This window comes from Lissotriton vulgaris, chromosome 2_1 (assembly GCF_964263255.1).
Source record: "Lissotriton vulgaris chromosome 2_1, aLisVul1.2, whole genome shotgun sequence".
Lineage (NCBI taxonomy): Eukaryota > Metazoa > Chordata > Amphibia > Caudata > Salamandridae > Lissotriton > Lissotriton vulgaris.
Window position 1 is genome coordinate 551,930,336 of NC_141687.1, and position 19,560 is coordinate 551,949,895.

The 19,560-nt window shown below is 44.5% G+C and overlaps 1 protein-coding gene across 1 annotated transcript in view; it reads left to right on the forward strand.

Annotated features, from left to right (window-relative positions):
- UNC80 (unc-80 subunit of NALCN channel complex) overlaps positions 1-19,560 on the forward strand; it is a 2,521,865-nt gene that overhangs the window by 2,187,418 nt on the left and 314,887 nt on the right. The window contains exon 58 of the mRNA XM_086955549.1: positions 15,692-15,871. Within this exon, the coding sequence (XP_086811675.1) occupies positions 15,692-15,871 (180 nt within the window). The remainder of the gene's footprint in view (positions 1-15,691; positions 15,872-19,560) is intronic.

A 19,560-nucleotide genomic window follows, 5' to 3' on the forward strand; every position in this document is an offset into this window, starting at 1 on the left:
AGTCTACAGGATATTGCCCTACTAAGTCACGCAACCAGGGGGAAACAGTGGTAGCATAGAAAGGAACATAACAGTGAATGGAGCATGCACGAAGGAAGTCCCCTTGAAACAGCTTTCGAGAGTGGAAACAGAAGAGGGGGAGTGAGGAGAGAGTTCAATCCAAGATATACTAGTTACTATACTAAGAGAGATCAGAGAATTAAAGGCACCGTAAGCACATGAGATTGCTACATTACATGAGAGGCTCTCTAAGCTGGAAGAGAATATGACTAATACAACAAAAAGAATGACATTTCAGAACTAGAAGACAAACTGACTACTATCCAGCAAGATTTATCTGCAAGTGAAAAAAGTAAGAATCAGATGGACCTTAAAATGCAAGATATGGAGAATTATAATAGACGCTCCAATCTTCAACTGGTGGGTATACCGGAAGGAAGTGAAGATACCAAAGTCCTCAAATGGGTTGAAACATGCTTAACGGAAGTGATGCCAGAATTGGAAAGAGACTTACGGGCATATTATCAAGAACTGCAATAAAATTATCGCTACTTTAGCGGCAGGAAACTGCCGCTAAAACGGCAATAATGGGCTTGATAATATGTCCTTGCGCACTCCCATAGCAGCCCAGGTTCTGGTGTTAACCTGGGCTGCTATGGGAATTCACAAGGGCATATTATCAAGCCCATTATCTCCGTTTTAGCAGCAGTTTTCTGCCGCTAAAGCAGCGATAATTTTATCGCAGTTTTTGATAATATGCCCCGCAGCAATTACAAGGGCTCATAGAGTCCTGGCACAGAAACAGTCAAATGCAAGATTCTCCCGAACAATATTAGTGAACTTTGATGTCTATCGGATGAGGATGAAATATTACACAATGCAATTGCCAAGAAAACTTTCCATACTGCAGAATTTCCACAATTCAAGATATTTTCGGATATGTCAGCAGCAATAGCACACCGGAGAAAAGAGTTTGTCAAAATGATTGACTTATTTAAGGGAAAGGAGGCTCAGGCTTCAATGATACAGCAATCCAAGCTTAAAGTGCTAAATAATTAACAATTATTTTTATTCTCAGACATTCGGGAGGCTCAAGTTTGACTGTTTTTACGAGACTGTCAAATGAAAATAACTGAGAGGTTGACGATTATAAATGGACACCTGAAGTAGATCTAACCCATTTAGTCAGATATGTAGAAAACTGTACGAAGACTGGAGGAGGAGCGTCAGGGATCAGAGCCCTGACGTGGGAAGATGGAGCGTGAAAGGGATGCACAACAATGGCATCCAGGCACAATTGGGCGGAGGGGGAGTGTGGGCAATCCTTCTTCAGGGGAGGGCACAGGATGGTAAGGGTTATGGGGGTGAAGGGAGTGATGCAAAATGAAAAAGGAGAGTTTAAAATTAAGAGTTTAGACATGCATTGAGATAAAATAAAAGCAGAATACATAAGACAAAGTAAAGGTAGATCACCTAGAGTTGAAGGTAGAAGATGGGCTGCATTTCAATGTTTATCAAATGCTAGCTGTGCTCAGAAGGGGGTGGGAATATATGTGAATAAATACTTACCATTTCAGATAAAATCCTTATGGATTGATTCTGAGGGGAGATGGGCATTTGTTAATGGGTAATTCAATGGAACAAACTTAACAATAGTGACAATCTATGCGCCAGTCTTAGATAACTCGCTCCCTCTGCTACAACTAAAGCAGGCCTTAACCAATACTCCATGTCAGGTTATTTTAGGTGGTGATTCTTAGTCAAGAAGCACTATCAGACTTAACTACCATAGCTCAAAAACTAAGTAAGCCACAAATGGCTATAGCTCTAGCCAATTGTAAAAGGGAACTTGATCTGATTGACCCATGGTTAATGCAATCTCCTAATTAACGGGAGTTCTCAGGCATTTCAGAAACTACAATACTGCTTCCAGGATAGATTATTTTTTAGTGTCGTATGAGCTGAAATGAATTATTCATGAATATCCCTGATACCTTCTCGGATCACGCACTGGTTAAAATTAAAATGGAAGTGACAGGGTTAGGGATTGAAATAACACCTGAATGATGGTATTTTAACAAAGTTAATTTAGAGAATGATGAATGGTGTTCAGAGGTGTTGGACGAGATTAGAATTTTGTTTTTGATTAATAAAGACACCACTCATACAGATACTGTTTGGGATGCCTTTAAGGCCGTGCTCAGGGATTTTAATACAACTAAAGAAATCCGGCAGCAGAGAGAGAATTTTTAAAAGGCGTGACCTGGAAAATAGATTTTCAGCTGAGAAACCTAGCTGCAAAGCAAGAGTTCACACGGGCTAAATCAGAAATGCAGGATTACTACTATTTGTAGGGTAACATTGCCAACACTGCCTATCTTCAGTGGGTATATGAGGAAATTGACAGATTAAGAACAGGATTTCATCCCTGACAGAGGTTGCATCAAAGGTACAAATAACTAGCTCCTTAGACATTGGGAATGCCTTCTTAAAACTTTATGAGAAAATGTACCAGTCAGATCAGCAGAGTGCATCTGATCATCCTAGGATGTTCTTAGACAAACTTCCCATCCCCTTTCTGTCCAAAAACAAATGATAGCATCCACATTTGCCCTTGAGGAAATAGAGAGAGTAGAAAACTCACTCACCTATGGTAAATCAGCTGGCGAGGATGGTTGACCTGCAGAAGTGTACAAAAAATGTGCCTCAATATTAAGCCTAAAGTTATTAAAACTTGCCAATTACATCTTAAAAGGCAGAAAACCTCCGATATCATTCCTCGCGGCTGTGGTAGTCAGCATCTTAAAGAAGGATATGAATAACGAAAATATTAATTCCTATAGGTTCATAAGCCTATTAAATGTAGATTATAAAATCTTCACAAAACTCTTTGCTAATAGGCTAAATAAGATTCTAGGTTCAATTATCCACCGCAACCAACGTGGGTTTGGGCAGGAAGACAGCTCTCCTCAAACACAAGTTTTTTAATAGAAGCATTGGACTTTATGACTCCAAATAAAATTCTGGCGCAGGTTTTATATTAGACTTCGAGAAAGCTTTTGACTTGGTGTCCTGGGAAAACCTTTTTTTAATTCTTGATAGATTCAGCTTCCCAAAAATGTTAATACAAATAGTAACTCTCCTGTAAATGGATGCCTCGGAGCAAATCATTATTAACTCTAGAAATGTAGGCTGCTGCAGAGTATATAGAAAGCAAAAAACACACAAGTGATGGACAGAATGCAGAACAAATCAAAACATTCGCCCCCAGTCAAGAGATATGGGTTCAATTCATCATTCTTTTGTTCACCATGACACCCCAGTTTAGACCTAGCCATGTGCAAATCAGTCTTGACCCTGTGCCTCATGCGAACAGTCCAGCCCGAACTGCCAAGCCAGGTGCACCCTGGACCGGAATCGGGGTAAATAGAGGCATCTGTCAGGGATTTCTTTTATCCCTATAACTCTTTGCCAATTTCATAGACCCTTTGGCAGTAGCCATTATGCAAAATGCTGCATCATCAGCACCTATACATGCTATGTCCAATATAAAACTATATGCATATAACATTGCCCTCTTCCTTAAACCTGGGGAGGATAATCAAAAGGATATCTCTCCAATATTCAGGGAGTTTCAGGCAGTAGGTGGGTATAAAATAAATAACGCCAAAATTGAAATTTAACTCTGCAATTGTTTACAAGATTAATACCTGAATTTCAGGCACTTTATAACTCAAGGCCTAAATAATATTTAGGCATATTTAACACTACAAATATAAATGCTCTATGTATATTGAATTATGTTCCATTAATACAAAAGATCAAACGATTAATCGCAAAATGGAATCAATTACCACTTTCAGTAATTGGTCCAGTAGGGCTAATACCCATGTCAATTTTACCACTTTTTAACTTTCAATTTTCAACAATTCCAAACGCATTACAAATGTAATTTTTTTAAGAAATAGAAGGGTTATTTTCATCTTTTATATGGGCAAATAGGCCTCCAAGAGGGGCACTAGCCATCTTAAGTGATCAAACCAAGGAAGGAGATATCGCCCTCCCCAATTTGCTGGAATATTATTATGCAAACTTTGCACATAACAGCACAGATTTATTAACCATTATGACCCATTTCGGACAGAATTTTTTTTATATCAAGGATCATGAAGGAATTTAAAATCGCGGATCCAATGAGGCTAAACAAAATCCAGAAAAAATGTGCTACATTGTCCTCCAGTGGCTTTTTAAACAAAAAGTTTGTAATTTGCCGTTGATGAGTGGATCAACACGTCTGGCAGATGTATAAGTTGGGGAACAGCACCTTATTGAACCTAACATAGTATTGGAATGGGAAGAAAATCGATATATATCGGTGGAAGATTTTATTAATATTGATTTTATGGAAAAATGGACAGAGATTGAACGAGGCCTGAGTTGTTATAAAGACATACTTAAATGGTCATTCCTTCAAGTTAAACATGTCTTAAAAATTATAGATCCCAGTATGCTATTTGCTAATATAGACCTCAGTGAAATTCTCTTGGAATCAACTACATGTAGATCTACAAGTCGTTGGCTACAAATCCTTAGGGAGTATATAGACAAGAGGGTGTATGTATGGTATAAATGGTATGGTAAAGAGGTAATTCAGATCTCAAGGCTTGTCTGGAACAGAATCAACAAATGTAATATAACTTTACTAAGAGGTGCCAATTTCAGGAGAATACAATTTTATACCAAATGGTTATTGTATAGGACCCGAGCTTTTCTGAACAGACATTATAAATCATGTCAGAGAAACATGTCATGAGTGATGTATTATGAGAGGTCATAAACAACGCATGGTGGGGGCGCAAGTTATAGTTTGCTCTGCTAACCACAACTTGTGAATTTCTGCATTTTTTAGTTCAAAATGTTAATGTTGTCATTGACATATTCACCCAACTATGAAGTTCATTAGCAGCACCCCTGCACAGCAGTAGGTGGTGTCGTTTGGCTTCAGGTGGCATGGGCAGCATCTGCACAGCAAGTAACATGTGCAGTGCCTATATAAATGCCATCCTAATTCAATTTCTTTTTGCGACTTTCCACTCCAGGAGTGCGAAGCCACGAAGAACACAGACCACTGGAATGTAACATCAGTGCCCTGAAAGGGAACAGCCCTGTTCTCCAGAAACCTGTTGGCAGAGCTTGGAGGATGGGTGGGTCAGTAAGCAATCTGCAGCTAGTTTCTAACAGATAAGCTAAGTAACAAGTTCATATGATGGAGACTTCTAGCAACAGATTTCTTACTTTAGAATAGATACCCAAGCAGTACCTCCCCAGGGGTGGGCCTGCCAAACAATTTCACATCAAAAAGTCCTGCAGGACCAAATAGGCAAAATGCCCTTTACAATGGAGCTGACTGTCTAGGCATTAGTGCTTAGTGAACATGTGTAGAGAGACCAACTTTGCTGCCTGGCAGATGTTCAGATCCAGTACCCTGCATGTTAACACATTGTTCGCAGTCTTTGCTCAGGTGGAATGAACACACAGAACACACAGACACTCTAGGGGCAACTTCTTTGCCTGTATGTAACAGATTTAATGCAGAGCCGGATCCATCAGGAGATGGTCTGTTTCTTCACAGCCTTCCTTTTCCTGGCCCAGACATACTTCATGAAGAGTTGATCATTTACCTGGAATGATTATTGTGGTCAAGGCAGAACATCAACGCTCTTTTTGGATCCAGCCGGCGGAGTCCCTCCTCTTTGTTAGAGGAATGAGGTAAAGCATAAAAGGTAGGCAAAGTGATGGACTGGCCTACATGGAACGGGGTGACTACCTTCGGCAAGAAGGATGCTCGAGTACAAAGGACCAGTTTGTCAATGAAAAACGAACTGTTGGGAAGCTGAGAGGCGGGTGCTTGTAGCTCACTGACTCTCCTGGCAGATGTAATTGCCACCAGAAAGGCCGTCTTGATGGTGAGCAGCCTAAGAGGACAAGAATGAAGCGGTTCAAAGAGAGTGCAGATTAAGCAAGTAAGAACCAAGTTACGGTTCCATTCAGCCATAACTAAAGGAGCTGGGGGAAATGTGCTGCAGACCTTTAAGGAACCTATTTGCAATAGGGGGACTTAAAGAGAGAAGGCTATTATGTAAGCTGCAGAAAAGCGGGGATGACAGATGCATAACCCTTCAATATGCCCAATGCAGAGCCCTTCTGGGCCAGGGTAATGATAAACCAAAGAACCTGGGAAAGGCGAGCTGTAAGGGATCAACCTGTTGCTCAGCACACCATGCAGCAAATTAATTCTTATGTCTGGCATATGCTATCTTGTTGGCGGGATGCAGAGCAAGCACTGAGCTCCTGAGGCGGATGCCGGGAGCGAGATCGGATTTTAAACTTTGATTATTGAATGTCACTTGTATATTATTGTTAAATACTTACTCACTTTGCTCCTTGCCCAGTTCAGCTCGCGCAGCGGATCCAGCGTTGCCGCGGCATCTAACTCAAAAACTTCTCTTGCCCCCATTTCCGCGAGCCCGGAGGCCACGCACCTTTTCAGAGGCCACGCCCCCCCCGCCGCTGCCCTACAAATAGACGCTTATTACAAGCGCCTGACCATTAAGCACTGAGCTCCTGAGGCGGAAGCCGGGAGCGAGATCGGATTTTAAACTTTGATTATTGAATGTCACTTGTATATTATTGTTAAATACTTACTCACTACGCTCCTTGCCCAGTTCAGCTCGCCCAGTGGATCCAGCGCTGCCGCGGCATCTTACTCAAAAACTTCTCTTGCCGCCATTTCCACGAGCCCGGGGGCCACGACCTTTTCCAGAGGCCACGCCCCCCGCCGCTGCCCTACAAATAGACGCTGACTTCAAGCGCCTGACCATTTAGCACTGAGCTCCTGAGGCGGAAGCCGGGAACGAGATCGGATTTTAAACTTTGATTATTGAAAGTCACTTGTATATTATTGTTAAATACTTACTCACTTCGCTCCTTGCCCAGTTCAGCTCGCGCAGCGGATCCAGCGCTGCCGTGGCATCTTACTCAAAAACTTCTCTTGCCCCCATTTCCGCGAGCCCGGAGGCCACGCCCCTTTTCAGAGGCCACGCCCCGCTGCTGCCCCACCTATCCATAAATCATGTGCATCTTTCGGACGCACAGCGGACGAGCGCAGCGGGCACGCCGTCTGCGCGCAGTCTGCGCGCCGAAGGTAAGCCCGTCTGCGCCCGTCCGCGGCCGACCTGGCCCAGGGGCTTCCATCATGCCCAGATTGTTCAATACTCTTCTACTCAGCTCCACACCCTCCAAGGCCCGTGGCCTTTGGAGGATTCCATGATGTCGCACATCGACAGACTGGGTTTGACGGCCTTGCGCCCTCCCCCTTCTCATTTGTCCTTACGCTTCCCTCCTCCTGTCCCCATTGCCCCTCCCATGCCTACTACCTTGTCCGTCTATTATCTTAACACCAGGTCAGCAGTTAAGCATTGCCACGAACTTTTCTTCTTGTTGGACTCACACAAACCGGATCTCTTATTCCTTACAGAGACCTGGTTTTGTGACAACTCCCTTGCTTCTCTGTTAGCTGCCCTTCCCGCAGCTTACTATGCTCTGCGCGCCGACCGACCCTCTAGCAAATCGGGAGGCGGTGGCGATCTGATCGCCCGCAGAGAATTCTCCTTTCAGCCGTTAACCTTTCCGTCCATTGGATCATCAGACTTTTTAGTCGTCCACTCACCGTCTTTTAGAGTCCCACTTACCTGCCTGCTCATGTACCGCCCCCCCCCAACCCTCTCAACTCTTTCTCCCCGGTTTCCAAGATCTAGTGGCCACCTTAGCGGTCAACAACTCCTCTATCTTGATACTAGGAGATTTTAACTTTTGGCCTTCCGACCCCGCAGAATGCTTGATCTCTAAAGAATTCTCAGACACCCTCCGCTCCCTCAACTTTGACTCTCACGTTCACTCCCCCACCCATACTCAGGGCCACATCCTGGATCAAATCTGGTCCCTAAATTGTCCTATAGCCTCCTTGTCCATCTCCCCCTGCACCAGGTCTGATCACTTCTTGTTGTCCTTTTCCCTACACCTTAGCCTAGTCACCAAGCCCTCTCTCCCCAAAAACACCTGGGCACGCTCTTGGAGCAAGGTGGATGTGCCCGCTCTCTCCGCCACACTCTTTGCATCTAGTCCGGATCTACACGGCCTGTCATCCTCCACACAAGCTGACTCTATCAACTCCTGGCTCCTGTCAGGCTGCGACTCTGTCGCTCCCCTCAGGCGGGTGTCCTCCAGACGTGCGAACGACGCTAACCGCTGGTTCAATGAGGAACTCAAGGCATTAAAACTCACTGTGCGCCATGCCGAGCGGGCTTGGCGACGAGACTACTGCCCCAACCTCAAAACCCAGTGTACCATCCTCCTGTCTCAATACAAAAAATTTATTTTGGCTACAAAACTGCCTACTTCTCCTCTAAAATCATGGCTGCTGAAAATCAGCCTAGAGAAATTTTCTCTATTGTTCACGACCTTGCCTACTCCGACAGAGCCACCCTCAAACCCACCCCCTCCCAGGATTTATGCGACTCTCTTAACTCTTATTTTCTGGACAAAATCTCTAACATCAAAGCAAACATCCCTTCTCCCCCCCCTTCCTTTGTCGACCCCCAGTGCCCATCAGTCGGGCACGCCTTGATTCTTTCCCTCTCTTGACTGAGGAAGCCTTTCTCTCCCTTCTCCCTTTGGTCAAATCAGGCTCACCTCTAGACCCCTGCCCTGCACACATCCTGAGGTACATTTACACGGTCTGTGCGCAGCCCCCTCTTAAATTTCTCAATAGCTTACTGTCCCAGGGCACTGTCATTCAACCTCTAAAATCGGCCATCATTGTCCCTATCCTCAAAAAACCGGGCGCCGACCCCTCCGCTCTCGTTAACTATCGCCCCATCTCACTGCTGCCCTTCCTAGGGAAGGTACTGGAGCGCCATGTCACCAGAGCGCTCAGTACCTTTGTGGAGGAAAATGGTGCGTTAGCCCCCCGTCAGGCCGGGTTTCGCCCCGCACACTCCACGGAGTCCGTAGTGCTATCGGTCCTTGACAACCTCAGAGAGGGCATGGACACAAACCACCCCCAGGCCCTGGTCCTCCTCGACCTCTCCGCCGCTTTTGACACGGTTGATCACTCCATCTTACTCTCCAGTGTCGTAGCGGCGGGGGTCGGAGGCTCAGCTTTGGTCTGGCTGTCCTCCTTCCTGACGGACCGCACCCAGGCTGTACGCTTGGGCGACTACTCGGCGGACTTCCGGAAGGTGCAATGCGGGGTCCCCCAGGGTTTCTCCCTTTCCCCTCTTTTATTTAATTTGTACATTGCCCCTCTCATTTTTGCTCTTCAGCAAATGGAGGTTTCCGTCTACAATTACGCGGATGACCTCCAGCTTATTTTTACTTTGTCCCCCTCCCCTGAGTCCATGGCGAAGTTCCAGTCTATTATGATCTTTATCCGGGACTGGATGAATTACAACCACCTGAAGTTAAATCCAGACAAAACTGAGCTGGTTCTGACAGGTGGTTGCTCCAGTCCCTGGACCCCTCTCTTCTGGCCCCCCTCCCTAGGTCCCCCCCCTCCTCCTTCTTCCTCTGTGAAAACTCTGGGGATTAAACTGAATGACCAACTCACTCTGCACTCCCAGGTCAGCTTTGTGGTTTCCTCCTCCTTTCTCTCACTCCGCACCATCCGTAAAGTCTCCCGTTTCTTTTCTTTTTCCGCCATGAAACTCATTGTCCTGGCGATGGTAATCTCCCGCCTAGACTATGGCAACGCTCTATACTGCGGCATGCCCGCCTACAGTATGCGCTGATTACAGCTGGTCCAAAACCAGGCTGCCCGCCTGGTTCACAATCTGGCCAAATTCCACCATGTCACTCCGCTCCTGAAGTCCTTGCACTGGCTCCCTATTCGAGAACGAGTTCAGTTCAAAATAGGATGTATCACCTTTCAGGCTCGGGCTTGTGCAGCCCCTGCCTTCATCTCCTCGGAAATCAAAGCCTACGCCCCCGTCAGGGATTTACGCTCATCCTCTCAACAATTTCTGACAGTTCCCCCCTTCAGGCGTAAAAAGTGGGGGGGGGCACGAAATTTTCCACACTTGCCCCTGCCTTCTGGAACTCTCTCCCCGCCCACCTTAGATCTTCCAATCAATATCCGCACTTCCGTAAGGCGCTCAAAACCTTGCTTTTCTCACAGGCCTTCTCATCATAATCGTCCTATTCTCCCTCCTCCCCGACCCTCCTGCCCTCTTGGGCCCAGTACTTCATAGCGCCATGAAACCGCCAGGTGTACGTGTGCTCTACAAATGTTTTAACCCCTTCCATGCTCATGACGAGCTCAGCTCGTCATGAGGCACAGTTGAGCTGTGCTGATGACGAGCGGAGCTCGTCATGAATGCAGCAGAATAGCAATTTCCAGCACAGGGGAAAAATAACCACAGCAGCGATGTGGTTAAACTCAAACTCAAGATAACATCACAGACTGTCACTGCTCAATCTCCAAGCATGAAGGTGGAAGATTGACAGGTACGGGTGGAGAACCATCCTCTGTTGCTACAACAGAATTTCCTCCCACAGCGGCAGACTGATCAAAGGGCTTACAGCCATGTTCAACAGCTCAGTATTCCAAACTCTCCAAGCCCAGTGGGAAGCCACAAGGATAACTTAGGCCCGGTCATTCCCGATCTTCTTTAGAACTCTGGGCAAGAGTAGCATGGGTGGAAAGGTGCACAGGAGGCTGAGCTCCACTCGAGATGAAAAGCATCTCCAAACGGGAGCCTCCTTGAAACCTCGAGCTCATGTAACTCCTGAGACTGTTTTTTCTTAATGATGGCGAACAGATCTGATCTAGGCTCAACCTACTGCTTAAAGAGATGTTGCACCACCTTCGGGTGGAGCCTCCATTTGTGATCTGCTAAGCATCTTCAGTTGAGTCCGTCTATCTTGGCGTTCAGAGAGCCCGCCAGTTGTTGAACCACCAGGCATATGACTTGACATTCCAGCCATGCCCAGAGATGAAGGGCCTCTCAACAAAGGGTCCAGACTCCGCCCGCCCTGTTTGCTGGAGTACCACATGGTGGTGATGTTGTCTGTGAACACCTGCACTAGCCTTCCTTTGATGGAGGATAGAGAAGCTTTCAATGTCAGCTGTATCGCTTGCAGCTCAAACAGGTTGACGTGGTATTCAGTTTACATCGGAGACCAGAGGCCTCTGATCCCCATCCAAGGAGTGACACATCTATATCTGCTTGGGAAAAAGAGAGGGGTCTGAAGCTGACCCAATTGCAGTTCATTAACCACCACTGCAGATCTTTTGCAGTACCCTCTGAGATCTGGACCATTTTAGAGACATTCCTCTGATGCTGCAGCCCCTGGAACTTCAGGTCCCACTGCAGAGCCCTCATTTCCCAGCAGACATGTGTCACAAGCAAGATGCAGGAGCCTATGAGGCCCAACAGCCTCAGAGTCAGTCTCATTGAAATCCAGGATGGAGGCTGAAACATCTATTTCATAGACTGAATATCCTGGATTCACCAATCGGGAGGTTAAGGCCAAAACTGCACTAAGTTGAGAACAGGTCTGATGAAATGGAGCATCTGAGTAGAGGTCAGGTGTGACTTCAGCATGTTTATCGTGAAGCACGTTTATGTGAAGCCAAGCGGGGGCAAGAGGTCTGTCGTAGTCTGGAGGTGGGAGACGACAGTGTGAAAGAATGCTCGTTTCTAGTTGTCGAGATAGGGGAAGCCTGGCAACACTGATCTTCACAGATGAGCTGCAACCACCGCCATCAATTTGGTGAACACCCAAGGGGTGTTGGTTAGGCCAAAGGGGTTCATGGTGATCTGAAAGTACTTGTGACCTACTGTGAACCACAGATCATGTCTGTGGGCAGGTAGGACGGGAATGTCAAAATATTTGCCCCGCCCGGGAATGTCAAAGTATTTGCCCCTGCAAGTTCAACGCTACCATCTAGTCTTCTGTGTCTAGGGCAGACAGGACTTTAGCGAGCATGAGCATTTTGGATTTCTCCTTTTGAGAGGATGCAGGTCTAGGATGGGAGAAAGAACCCTTCCTTCTGAGGCACTATAAAGTAGTGAGAATGGCAACCATGACCTACGTCTGCTGCTGACACCCTTTCTGTGGTTTTCTCGGCCAAGAGAGCCTCTACTTACTAGCAGAAAAAGGAAAATGGTCCTCCTTCAGCCTATTGTAAGTGGGTGGCAGCTGCTGGAGGGTGGTGGACTGACCCGACCTCGGGCGGCCTGACCCACAGGGCTGAATACACCGTACCCACAGGCCCTGTGGGCCAGGCCATAACATTATGTACAATAAGCCTGATCTGCTCCATGGCCATAATCAGTGCAGTTTCTGTACTGTGACAGCTCCTGAAACCAAACTGTGTATGGTCCAGAAGCTCCTGCATATGAATGAAAATAGGCAATTGTTGATTTAAGGCTTTTTCGATTATATTAGCAGGAAAAGGTAACCTGGCAATGGCCTAATAACTTAGGATCGCAAGGATCTATGCTAGATTTCTTAAGCAAGGGAAGAATGGATGCTTTTTCCATGGAGTGGGAAGCGGCTCTGATTTCATCATTTTATTAAACATTACCAAAAGAAACTTGGCAATGACCTCCGGGGCCATAATGCAACGGGAACCAGACTTCATGACTTTAATCAAGTCAATTACTTGTTCTTCACTCAGTGGGGTAAACTCTGAAAAGAGCGTGTTTACCATATTAGGAAGGCATGAACCATGTTCCTCAACCAAAGGAGTGAGAGATGAGAAAATCTTACCTCCGGACTGCTTGCTTTGAAGGCCAGATTTAGTGCCCCCCTTGCATAAACCAGTTTTCTTTATTTGTAGGAGCCCTCCACTCCAGCTCTGGCACGAAACCACATGAAGGACAGGGTGGTGACTCCCCTGTCCAGCTGCTCCCCCAGGGAGTTGCCCAGAGCTCCAACAGGTCACTTGATTATGCCATCTTGGAAAAAAGATTAGCAGAGGCCCTTGGGAGCATCTAACTGGTCAGTCCACCAGAGCAGCATTCCCGGCTCCCCCTCCCCGATAGATGGGCCACTGCAGAAGCTGTCCAACTCCCTTCTTGGATTACTTAAGGGGTCTCCTGAGGGTGGGATCCTAGATCTATTTGGACAAAGTTTCCTGAGCAAGATTCGTCTGCAAGACTCTTCCAAAGATTCTTCTGCTGCTGGACACGGGAATCTGCTGCTGTACTTCCCCTGGAACCAAGACAATACTGCTATTAGTAAAAGGGCTCCTTCTACGACTTTGCCAAGTACTTGCAAAGACCATGCAACCTCTCTGGCTGTGCATCTTTCAGAGTCAGAAGGACTTTGTGTGCATCAAGGACAGCAAAAAGGAATCTCACTTGGTGTGATGGAGTCACTGCCCTGCAACCGCAGGCACCTCAACGACAACGGCCAGCTAGTGGATTCTTCTGTCCCACGGACTCTCCAATGCTCTGCAATACATTTTGTGGTTTTGTTGCTCTCTAGAGGTCTGACATGTCTTCTGTGTAATTTAGAAGACTGCAATCCCTTGTTGTAGCTGCTGGAACCGATCCTCTGTGCGCAACGTCTGTTTGCCGTTACTAAGGCTTGTTGGCTCTCCAGTTCGGAGGTCTTTGATCTTCAAAAAGTCCCAGATTCAAGCATCACCAACCTGCAAAAGCAATGTCAACATTGCATCTCTTGAGACGTTGGCCTCAATCTTTGGTGTGCTGCTAAGGTCTCCCTGCTACTCACTGTGCCTGCTGCCAGAGGGTCCCTCTTGGGTCTTCATTGATTCCTGCGGGCTCTCCTACTTGCTGGAGGCCAGCCCTAACTTACCTGAAGTGGGTGAGTTCCATGGAATGTGTTGGTCCCCATTTCTGTGTTTCATCCTGCAACAAGTGTGTTAAATTTGGAAAGGTTTGTTGGTGGTCCTGCCGGCCACTGACCCTCCTGCCATTCGTCGACTGGCGTGGGACAGCTTGTGGACAGCTCGTGAGATTCTACAGCATCGCCTGGACTCCACAGCAGTTGAAGACTTGGGTGAAAACTGTTCATTTAATCAGTTTTCCTAGGAATGCCCATTAGAGATTGGCCTATAGTTGGGTGGGCTTGGTGAGTTCAGTTTATGTTTATTAAGAGTGGTTTGATGATGTATTTGTACATATAAGTTGTATTTGTAAAGTGTGAGTCTAGCCAAAGGGTGGCATAGTATATGAGTTCCTATTGAAACGATCCTTTATCTTGGAAGTTATATGTACATTTCTTGCCTCAGTTCCTGCATGTATTTGTGGCAGCATGTATTTGAAGATGCTAGCCAGACTGGGTCTGATGGAGAGTCAAATAGACTGCATACCATGACCAGTTCACTGAATTCCTTGTCCGATAAGTGTATGAAGGTGGTTCTTCAACTGTTGCTTTGTATCTTTTGTTCTGTTATTCGTGGTATTTGTAGGTTGGATGCTGATTGTTTTATGTCTGAGGTAGTCTTCGAAGTGCAGACAGAGAAGAATTTCCTAACTCTGAGGATGGGAAGTAAAAATGGAATCTTTGTGATCTGAGTCATGGGTAGAGAAGGGAGCATGCATGAGACTGGTTACTCACTAATTGAGTGGCATCAGCATCTGTTACTATGCAGTCTGGCCTTGCCTATGACAGCAGGAGTTCCCAACAAGTTAGGGAGTAGGAGGCATGTGTACTGACATGGCAGTTCAAAGTCTTTATTCTCGGATAAGTATAGCGCAGCTGTTGCTAAAGAGAATGTTTTGGATTTGAGAGTGCAGATCTGCATGTTTTGTGTCATAAAGCCACTAGCTAGGAAAACTTTACTTTCTAGCATCGGAAACTTGATTTACTTCCACACCCCATCTCAGGTAGATATACAGGAATGGTACACCGCTATTAGGATTCAGACCATTATTTAAGTTGACATTTCTCTAAAGAAGCTCTTAGAAGATTTTGTGTGTACTCTGTTGTAGCTGTTTTTATCCTTGAGAATGCAGCAGCACCTTGTGCTTGGTATTGGAGAAAAAGTAAAGACTTCAGAAAAAACCTTGGAACGAGATCCCTCTTTTCTTAAAAATATATCATTGACATCTATAGACCAGCAAAGTGTTCATCCACATTGTGTTTTGATGAGTAAAATAGTGCATTAGTTTAAAAGGGCTATACATTAATGAGATAGGGTATTTATATAAATTTAAAGGTACATTGGATAGTTGAGTAGATACTATATGAAGGCAATAAAACAGCCATCAAAGTAACGGAAATCTTCCAAACGCATAGTATAATTTCAAATCATTAAAAGTAGAACTGGGCTTTAAAGGGGAGTTGGAAAAAAGTCCTGCTTTGTTAAATTAACCATAGTGCAATATTAAGGTAACAATGCAGGTCACAAGAACAAAGGAAACATGCTTCTGGCAGTAAGATTGGGATGTTACATTGATTAGTTAGGTGAATATGTGGTATCTAGAAGAAAGAGAATGGAGATTTTAAAGATGTATTTGCAATTTTTGTTTATCATAAGGTCAAGTTGTGAAGTGCCCTGTGTACACCTTATATGTTTCTTCCAGTAGCCTAGTTTGTTTGGAGATTGTGTCTGTTACTGAATGATTGTCACTAATGAACCCTCTTCTCGTTATAGCGTACCAAGGGAAGACTTCCATCAGCACAGTGGGCACCTCTACTTCAGCATATCGCCTTAGCTTGGCCACAATGTCCCGCTCCAACACAGGCACTGGAACAGTTTGGGAGCAAGATAGCGAGCCTTCCCAACAAGCCTCACAGGACACTTTAAGCCGTACAGACGAGGAGGATGAAGAAAGTAAGTGCATTTAAAGAACACATGATAGAAGTGAGGTGTAATAATAAACTTATTGTGTGATCAAAGTATTTCATTACCATAAACAGCAGTTGATTAGAGAGATTATTGAAGTAAAAATAATTTTCTGAGTCAAGCTATTGAACATTAGCAGCATGAAAGCATGGCTTTAGTCGCAAACGATTGACATCAATGAATTGGGAGCAGAGGCATAATATAGGTGGCAGGGATTTCCTCTGTTTCCGAACAGTTGACAGGAATTAGTCACCCATTTATTTATTTATTTATTTATTTTCGGTTCTTATATAGCGCTGGAATTCGATCTCCATTTAAAGAGATCCCAAGCCTTTTCTACAGCAGATACCAACAATAATAAAATATATCTCAGCCTAAGGAATCCATGCAATCTCTTTTTTGATAAAAAATTTACTAAATGGGCCTGTGGCTTGAAGTTAACATAACTTTAGAGAATGTATCTAGCTGAGCAGACCTACTCAAGTGTGGCATCTCAAGCGAATGAGAGCGTACGAATATTGTGTTTGACTATGTTTTGTTAAAGCCAAGTGGTTCAAGTTGCTTAGCCAAGGCTCTGGTGGGAGTAATGTTGTTAAAGATTTTGGGGCAGATGTATCAAAGAAATTTCTAGTCGCAAACGCTACGATTTGCAAAAAAGCAGCGTTTGCGACAAAAAATTCGCTAAATGGAATGTATGAAGAAAAATGTATAGCAGAATTAAGGAATCGCAAAATTTGCGGTTCCTTAATTTTGCGTAAGCATTTAAGGAATCGCAAATTGTGATTCCTTAAATGCTATGCATCAAGAATTTCAATTTAGCGATTTTTCCTTAAGAAATCGCAAATTACCACTAACTTCAAGTTGGTGGTAATTTGCGAACTCTTACACAAATGCACTTTTTTGCATTTGTGAAGGTGCCATGTGGCGCACATATGCGCCATATGCGCACACATGTGAATTTCAGGGGTGCAGCAGGGTGTCCTTAGGACACCCTTGCACCCTTGACACTTTTCTCAATTTGCGATTCTCAAATTGCGAATCGCAAATTGAGAATAACTTCCCATTCTTTCCTATGGGCCACCTGGCCCATAGAAATGAATAGGAAATTATTCCTTAATTGCGAATTCGCAATTTGCTATTCACAATTAAGGAATAATAAGAAATCGCAAAAAAAGCGATATTTTTTTTAGATACATTCCATTTTGCAATTCTCAAATAGCGATTCTCAAAAAATCGCAATTTGAGAATCGCAAATAGGTATTTTGATACATCTGCCCCTTTGACTTTTAATCCTTTCAGGGGCAGAAAATATGATAATCATAAGTGTATGAAACAGAGCCCCAAATCTGTGCATTTAGAGGATCAGCCAGTGCCGATCTAGCCCTATGGCAATATTTGACAAAGCTAGCCAGATTGAACAGAAACCCATGATTCGCTGAAGAACAGAGTGGTACTCTGGCTCCACAGAAACTGTCAATTCCCAGTAGGTGGTGTCCAACAGATCCTTTTAACCAAAGAGTGAGCTGGGTTGGCCCACTGAGGAAACATAGTAAAGGGGATTGTATTATAGCCAATTTTAGGGACCCCAGTTGGAAAAGGGGAGTTCTATTGAAGGCAAGTAAGTAAGTAATACTTTATTTTGATTTGTGAAAATCATAAAAGGGTGGGTCTTACCACCATGGGATAAAACTTTACATCTTTGAAACAGCATAAAAACAACATAAATCACATAAAAAGATAATACATTAAAGTAACACAAAGCATTAGCAAATTGCTCGAATGTGCAGTTACTGTGTAAAGTTGAGAAACACAGATGGAACTGGGCACGGGGATAACTGTCTCATTGCAGCTGCCAGTCAGCAAATGGATATTCTAAACGGGGGTACAGTGCTTGGGGGTTAAGTGTAACTTGATGGAAGTAACACATTGAAGGCAATATCTACATTGCAAATAGAGTTGAATGTATCATTGCAGCCCCCAGGGATTCTTGTACAGGCAATCCCGGAATTCCCAGTGCCAATTGAGGGGTGCAGGAAATATATCCAATACTCTTTGACAGCTACCTTGTCAGCCCCTGGTGGTATTTAATAGGTTCCAAGCATTGAGTGGCCTCCAGGACATCGATTGACATGAGCCAGGGCAACATAAGATGAATGAGGTTCAAATTTAGGGGGACAAGAAAGTGGGTACCGATCTGGTTATTATTTATATCAATTGTGCTGATAATATTTGTGTGCCTTATCACCATCCATGAATAATAATGTGGATAACATATGCCAGAGAGTTGTATCACAAACGTTGTCATCCCCTAGCAACTCTTGCCCTGGAGGCCTGGGTGTCGGTTGGTTAATTTTTACAACAATGTTTTTGACTCTACCCATGGGAAGGTTTTCTCAGCTTTTGATGGTGGTTTAGAGACATTTGTCCCCTTATCTCCAAAGTGTTATACTTATTTGGGCAGGAGATGTGAACATCTAGTCTGCCATTGTCTTTTACACAGGTTTGTTGGGTTACTGACCAGGATGGGGATAGTTATTTACATTTTCCCCACAATGACTATGGGGGTATATTGAATTCTTTGATTACCGAACTGGATTTACCTTTATTAAAATGTGCCTGTGATAATAATGGAGACCCCATACAAACCTTTATAGGAAGGAGCGCCATAACCATCATTGACCATTTCCTAATTTCAGCCATTGCAGGTAAGTGGTGACTGTACCCAGGGTTGTTAAGCAGGACCTGAGTGACTATAATTGTATTGTATTGATGGTCTTATTATGGGGCAAAGCCAGTAATGTCCCACCAAGTTCTATTACTAATATCACCCCTATAAGACCTGACCTTAAGTGGGATGGAGTTGATCCAGCCAAAATCATACATGGCATTTGTTCTAAAGGCCTTCCATATATCCTTTATTGTTTGGAGGACAAAGTTACTTCCAATCAGTTATATTCTAGTTTCAATTGTATTACTAATATAACCAACGACCTCTTGATTTGCCCGTGCAATTCAGGCCACGGCCAACGCAGAGGTTGGTTCAATCATGCATATACTATAGTCTCCCAAGAATAGAAATTGGTCCTCCATTGTCAACCCAGAGACAATATGTTGATCAAATTCCTTAGATTCAGCTTTAAAAATGTCCTTTCTGTTAGGAACAAAGAGCTACAAGAGGAAGCCTGGTTTAAATTGTCTTGGGCTGCAGATTCAGCTGATAACTAACTTTTCTTAGATACTGTCAAATTTAGTTTTTTTACAGAGCGACTCTTTTCCAAAGCTGTTATCTCATGTTACATGTGATGCCTGGGTCGCTCACTTTACAGAAATCTTTAGTTTACCAGCTACAAAGTTGTAGGATATATCAAGGGAGAAACAGTACCCCTGGCCTCCCCTATGACTAAATATCATGATAGAAGACGTCCTATTAACATTGAAAGCAAGTGTAGGAGGTAAAGCCCCAGGACTCGATAAGTGCCAGTGGATGTTTATATGGCCGCAACCATTGTGATTCCGCCTTCATTGGGAATCAATCAATAAATCAATCAATACATTTGTAGAGTACGCTACTCACCCGTACGGGTCTCAAGGCGCTGGGGGAGGGGGGTGGAGTGTCGCTACTGCTCGAAGAGCCAAGTCTTCAGGTGTTTCCTGAATGTGAGGTGGTCCTGGGTCAA